Source organism: Cervus canadensis, chromosome 30 (assembly GCF_019320065.1).
Source record: "Cervus canadensis isolate Bull #8, Minnesota chromosome 30, ASM1932006v1, whole genome shotgun sequence".
Classification (NCBI taxonomy): Eukaryota; Metazoa; Chordata; class Mammalia; order Artiodactyla; family Cervidae; genus Cervus; species Cervus canadensis.
The window spans coordinates 7,275,327-7,282,143 of NC_057415.1; the positions used below are offsets into that span (position 1 = coordinate 7,275,327).

The 6,817-nt window shown below is 37.4% G+C and overlaps 1 protein-coding gene across 4 annotated transcripts in view; it reads left to right on the top strand.

Moving 5' to 3' along the window:
• PPP2R2A (protein phosphatase 2 regulatory subunit Balpha) overlaps positions 1-4,647 on the top strand; it is a 77,597-nt gene extending 72,950 nt beyond the window's left edge. For all 4 annotated transcript variants that reach the window (XM_043453674.1, XM_043453673.1, XM_043453672.1 and 1 more), the window contains 2 exons: positions 396-487; positions 3,653-4,647. In XM_043453674.1, coding sequence (XP_043309609.1) covers positions 396-487; positions 3,653-3,932 — 372 coding nt within the window. In that variant the 3' untranslated portion in view covers positions 3,933-4,647. The remainder of the gene's footprint in view (positions 1-395; positions 488-3,652) is intronic.
• The last annotated feature ends 2,170 nt before the right edge of the window (positions 4,648-6,817 follow it).

Consider the following 6,817-nt stretch of genomic DNA (forward strand, 5'->3'; position numbering starts at 1 on the left):
TTTAGTCAAACTTAAGAAGAGTAAATGTGCCATCCCCAGGAGGGTATATTTCTCAGTTGTATGAAAGAAAAATGTGTATTGGTGGAACGGGGAGCTCAATACCTTTACTGTTTCTCAGAGAATTGAGTTTTTGTTTTGAGAATTGAGTTTTAATGAGATTAAAGTATGTATATGATCTGAAGAATTTCATGGACGGAGGACCCTGGTGGGTATAATCCATAGGGTCACAAAGAGTTGGACACGACTGAGTGACTTTCACTCAATCCATGTGTTTATATATTCCTTCTTAAAAAGATAGACTTGTTAAATCATTTTCCACTTTCAAGAGCAGTAGATCGTGTGATGTAAGCTAAGTACACATTTGTGTGTGTGTATAATAATTTTTCCCCCCCCAGGTGCATGAATACCTCAGAAGTAAACTTTGTTCACTGTATGAAAATGACTGCATATTTGACAAATTTGAATGTTGTTGGAATGGATCTGACAGGTAAGTTGATTTTAATTTGAACTGAACATCTTATTCAAATGTGATTCTATTAGAGGAAAGAAATTTACTATTTCACTCCTAGTATGATTGCCACATTTACTAATGGCCGATGTGTTTTTTTGACTGACATAAATTACATTTCCCAACTCCATTTCCCCCATGGTTTCCTTGAAATCTTACAGCAGTATTGGGAGATAAAAATTAAACATTGTGTTTCACTAAGTAAATGTGAAAATACACCAGAAACTTCTAGATATAATGTTAATATATAAATTTTAATTTTTCCCTTTAATGGACCAGATCAATCACCTTTTTAATATACCAGTAGTTAAAATAGTGAAATTTCAGTGTGTTTGTTACTTTGCTGTTAAATTGGTTTTAGAAATATTTAGGTGGAGATACTTCATTTGGAGTTTTACACACCAGGTTTTCTGGATACTACATCAATACCTCATAGCAGAGAAGAGGTAATTTCTAGGTATTATTTTAACCATATTACCATGAGTGATGAGGCTTGTTATAATCCACAGCTTTGCCATAGTACAGTTCCTTTTTACTGTGTCATCAAAATGTGTACCATTACTTCAAAGGATAAGTCTTAATCTTTTCAGTTTTGGTTGTCAGTATTATTCATTTCAGTTCAGTCACTCAGTCATGTCTGACTCTTTGTGACCCCATGGACTGCAGCATACCAGGCTTCCCTGTCCATCACTTAACCCCCGGAACTTACTCAAAGTCATGTCCATTGAGTTGGTGGTGCCATCCAACCATCTAATCCTCTGTGATCCCTTTCTCCTCCCACCTTCAGTCTTTCCCAGCATCAGGGTCTTTTCCAGTGAGTCTGTTCTTTGCATCAGGTGGCCAGAGTATTAGAGCTTCAGCTTCAGCATCAGTCCTTCCAGTGAGTATTCACGACTGATTTCCTTTAGGATGGACTGATTTGATCTCCTTGTTGTCCAAGGGACTCTCAAGAGTCTTCTCCAACACCAAAGCATCAATTCTTTGGCACTCAACTTTCCAACTCTCACATCCATACGTGACTACTGGAAAAACAATAGCATTTGACTAAACGGACCTTTGTTAGCAAAGTAATGTCTCTGCTTTATAATATGCTGTCTAGGTTGGTCATAGCTTTTTCCAAGGAGCAAGCCCAAGCCTCTTTTCATTTCATGGCTACAGTCACCATCGTGGTGCTTTTGGAGTCCAAAAAAATAAAGTCTGTTACTCTTTCCATTGTTTACCTATTTGCCATGAAGTGATGGGACCAAATGCCATGATCTTAGTTTTCTGAATGTTGAGTTTTAAGCCAACTTTTTCACTCTCTTCTTTCACTTTCGTCAAGAGGCTCTTTAGTTCTTCTTCGCTTTTTGCCATTAGGGTGGTGTCATCTGCACATCTGAGGTTATTGATATTTCTCCAGGCAATCTTGATTCCACCTCGAGTTTCATCCAGCCCGGCATTTCACGTGATGTACTCTGCATATAAGTTAAATAAGCGGGGTGACAGTATACAGCCTTGACATACTCCTTTCCTGATTTGGAACCAGTCTATTGTTCCATGTATTTATTTACCATTCATTATGTTCCAGGAGAACAGACAATAGTAAAAGAAAACATAATTCTGGAATCACTAAACCTACTTTCAAGGTATTCATTACTTTATTCAACAATAGTTTTATCACTGAAGCCTGAAATGATTCAGGTTTCATGGTGCTATTGAAGATAACAGAACTTGAATCATTTATCTGTTGTCTGATTTTTTTAATTATTTTTATCTGGTGGTTATATGAGGCCAGGTAGTAGGCTGACCACAGTAAACCTGGAGGAGCAAGCAGGCTTCGCCTTTGAACACCACTGCCCCCCGAGGCGTCAGGGAGACAAAGGAGAAGGCGCTGCTGGAGCAGGGTGCAGTGCGCAGCTGCGCCAGCTCATCTTCGTGTGTTTAAACAGCATCTTCCGTCATAGGGAAACTGTTTCCCTGACATGAAAACTTGTTTTGGCAAGATGCTCTCCTATATAATGACTGTGCGGGCATCTAAGGCAGAAGAATTCACATGGGTGCAGCACTGCTGTCTAACCCACTGCTGCTGCTAAGTCACTTCAGTCGCGTCCAACTCTGTGCAACCCCGTAGATGGCAGCCCACCAGGCTCCCCCGTCCCTGGGATTCTCCAGGCAAGAACACTGGAGTGGGTTGCCATTTCCTTCTCCAATGCATAAAAGTGAAAAGTGAAAGTGAAGTTGCTCAGACCCCTGTAAATAGCACACGTTCCCTCAGTCGTGGTCTTTGTCCCATCTCATTGTCTCCTTTAATCAGGAACAGTTCTTCATTCTTGTCTTTCATGATCTCAGCTTGTTTTAGAACCACAGGCCATTCATTGTATAGAATTTGCCTTCATTTGAGTGTTGTCTTATACTCCCTCGTGATTAGATTCAGGTTATACATTTTTGGCAAGAATACCATAGAAATGTTGGCTAGCAACACCTTTTAAATAGCTATAGACTAGGTGTCAGAATCCATTAAAATCCATTAAGACCTCACAAATGCAGGTAACATGGGGATGCCAGTCTAAACTACACAAATTATAAAAATATCTGTCAAAAATACTTGCTTACAATATACTTAGTGTTTAGGTTAAGTGATTTATTTTAATAAAAATGATATATGCTACTTGTTTTATATTCTTTGAAGCAGATTTCTTAAAAGCATTCATAAGAAGCTATTGTCTGAACCTGACATGTCCTGGGAACATCAGTAGCTTATAATGTAAATCAGAATAAAGCATTGTTTTTTTAGAAGTGTATACCACAGTTTTGTGTTTTGTTGTTGGTTGGCTGGTCTGGAGGACTGCATAGACTGGGGTTGTAAATGTTTTCAACTAAGACCATTCACTACTACCTACAGGCCTTACTTGAGGATGCTTTCAACTTTGGTGACAGTTTGGGCAGTCATGATAGGAGTCATGAATAGACAACAAGTTAACTAATACCATATTCCTAGTTTATTCCAGTGATTGGTCTCTGGGTTGGTGCCAGCAGCCCTCTCCCTAAACCCAGATCTGCTTGCAGTAGCTCTTGCTTTGGAGCATTAGGCAGAATTTCACCAGCAAAATGTTCACCAAAAACTCATGTTCCTTTTTTGACTGGATGCTCTGTCTCCTTTTCCAGTGTTGTCATGACTGGATCTTACAATAATTTCTTCAGAATGTTTGACCGGAACACAAAGCGAGACATAACCCTGGAAGCATCACGAGAAAACAATAAACCTCGCACGGTTCTGAAGCCACGCAAAGTGTGTGCAAGTGGCAAGCGAAAGAAAGATGAAATCAGTGTTGACAGCCTAGACTTCAACAAGAAAATACTGCACACAGCCTGGCACCCCAAGGAAAATATCATTGCTGTAGCTACTACAAACAATCTGTATATATTTCAAGACAAAGTGAATTAGGGTTGGCCTTCCTAGCAGAAGAACCCACTTCCTGCTTAGTTGAGATAGTTGAATCTAGCATTCGTACTTAAAAAAGAGAGAGGTCCATTGTGGCGCCCCTTTTCCAGTGTTTGACAATGTGCCATTCGACAACACATTTTCCATAGCTACATGGAGAAAGCTCTGTGGATCCCTCCCTGTGGTGTTCTCCATGTCTGCTAGCCATTTAGGTAAGGGTAGGGCACTTTTAATTTAAATGACTTCTTGCACCATCTTGCCTAATGGACTAGATTGGACTGTGTCAACATTGATTTACTCCACTTTTTATGCCTTCCATTGTGATGACGTCAAACACAGTGAAAGCCTTCAGTCATGCTTATGGGATTTAATTGTGTATCCTCATTACTGTATCATTTGTGGGGTACACCCCTCCTCCCCTTTTTTAAATTAAATACAGCTCATTCTTACTGTGGCTTGTAGCATTCCTCCTCTCTGGCCTCCTGGACTCTTCCCCTTCATCTCTCTTCCCCTTGCCCCTCCACCCAGTCTTGGTGGTGGTATAAAAAGGAAAGAACGAAAGCACACAAACGAGTCAGTTTGGGGTCAGTGGTAAAGGGGGTACATGTTGCGAACAAATGTTTTAATAACAGTTGGCTGTAATCACTCCTTGCCGTGTCTGGCACTGAAAATAAGGAAAAAAAAATACTACTACTGAATAAAAGTGACAAAGAATGGAGAATCTGGTTTCCTTTTTCTTTTTAATCTACCTCTTTAAGCCAATATTTTGTGTCATACTTTTGGGCGCAGTGAAATGAAATGAGGTTCCACTGTTTAATTGGTATTTTTGTTAATTATTTTTAAAAAGTGTTCTTTTACATTGAGGAGAGGTATTGGTTCTGTATGAACATATTTTGACTATATATTGGTATTCCTAAAGATATCACGATCTATATACATGCTACTAGAGATTTTTTTTATTGTAGTTATAAGGGTACTGGATACATTGTGTCTACACTTAATTCATTATCTGTTAATGAAAACTGTTGTAAATGGGAAGCAAATTTGTAGAACTTCATTTTTAAAGACTTTTTACAGTGCTTAATTTCATTTTTGCATTACTGAAGACTAAGTCCAAGACAAACTTTTTAAACAAGTTAAAACTTTTTTGGTTATTAAGTCATACCATAACAAAACTATCCTCAAGTGATTTACGTAGACAAAATTGACACTGCACTAATATTTTGGGGAGGGGATGTATTTTACTGCTGTCAAATCTGAATGAAATGTACTTTGCCATAGATGTCTTTCTTCTATTTTTGGTTTTCCAAAGCAATTAATATTAAAGACAAACTTTAAAGGTACAGTGTTCCAAAAGTGCTTAATGGACTGCAACAGCTGCCTCAAATAAAAATTTAGTAATGTATATGATTACATTTTCCCTAAATGGTGATACCTTGTCCAAAGATGAAGAGTACCCCTATTTTAACAGGTAGAAGGAACCTTTGTGTCAACCTTGCAGAAGCTTTAATGGAAAAACAGATGGACTTTATTTTTAAAAGATAAATGAGTAGGCATTCATAGTAACAGAATGGTAGTGTGTTTTGGTTTAGCAGTAATAACACCGCCTTGAATTTTAGAGGACCCAAGTGCTTATCTGTCCACCACCTTGTTGTTCTGTTCTCATCAATGAAAAATGATTGAACGACTCCACCGTAATCCCCTCTACACGTATACAAATACTGTGTCCTGTAAGTTAACATTTTTAGCACACAGGAGAAATTATATGTAATAAAATTACTGTATCTTTTGGACTTAACAAATCTGAATTTGTATTTAAACACTTTGATTATATATCTGATAATTCTTAAAATAATGGCACTTTTCCTAATTTACTTGGGTGCATTTGTATTTTGTGTTATTCTTCATGCTTGACTTGGAAGTGGGCTATTCCCTGGCTACAAGCAGACACTGATCACTGATCAGGCAGTTTTCCAGATCTTTTTGGGAGATTGTTTCCGTAAAGTTTGGGTGTAGGTGTTGAGATAAACATCGTCAGACAGCTCTCGGAAATTCTTCTTTGATTTAGCAGTAGCTATGATGATTCTCCTCCATGACACTAAGGGTTAGTTTCATATATTTACAAAAAACAAAACTGCTTAAAAATTAAAATGCCTCTATAAAAGGAATGCTATTATAAATTACTGTAACAATATTCTTAAGAATCAATTTTTAATTTCTTTGATGTAGCAAACTATAAGCCCAGCCACTCATGGTCATGGTTAATCTTTTTTTAATTAATAAAAATTATACTTAGAGTAAACGTAGTCTTGTCAAGTTGCGTATAGTCTCCCATTCTTTTGACACCTACAAACATTCATATTCTGTCCCTCTGTCTTAACCTTTTTGAAAAATAATAGAACTTTCATGCTTTTAATCTCGATCTTTAGTGGCTGGGCAATAGTTATTATCTAAATCTCTGTATCTATATAAACATGTTTATGTAACTATTGGATATTAAGCTTTCTTCTGTGAAACCCTTAGACTTTTGGAATAGAAAAGTGCATTCACACTTTTTCCTTTCAGATTAAGTGAGGATTTTTTAAAAACCTCAAATGTAAGACTTATTCTGGTCATAGACATTCCTAAAGAAAACAATAAAATTGAGGTTCTTACCTTTTTTAACAGTATTTATACAAGTAATGTGTTTATTCTTGGAAAATTATTTGTGAAAACTAAACAGTTACTGATAAAAGTATTTTTAGTGAAATTTAAGCCATTACCTTGCCTGAGGGACACTGCTTCAGCATCTTTCTGCCACAGAGAAATTCAAATGGAGATAGTGTGTGTACTTGCAGAAGAACAAAACCAAGCCCCAACCTTCAGAAAAGAAAGGTAGCGCTAGGCAA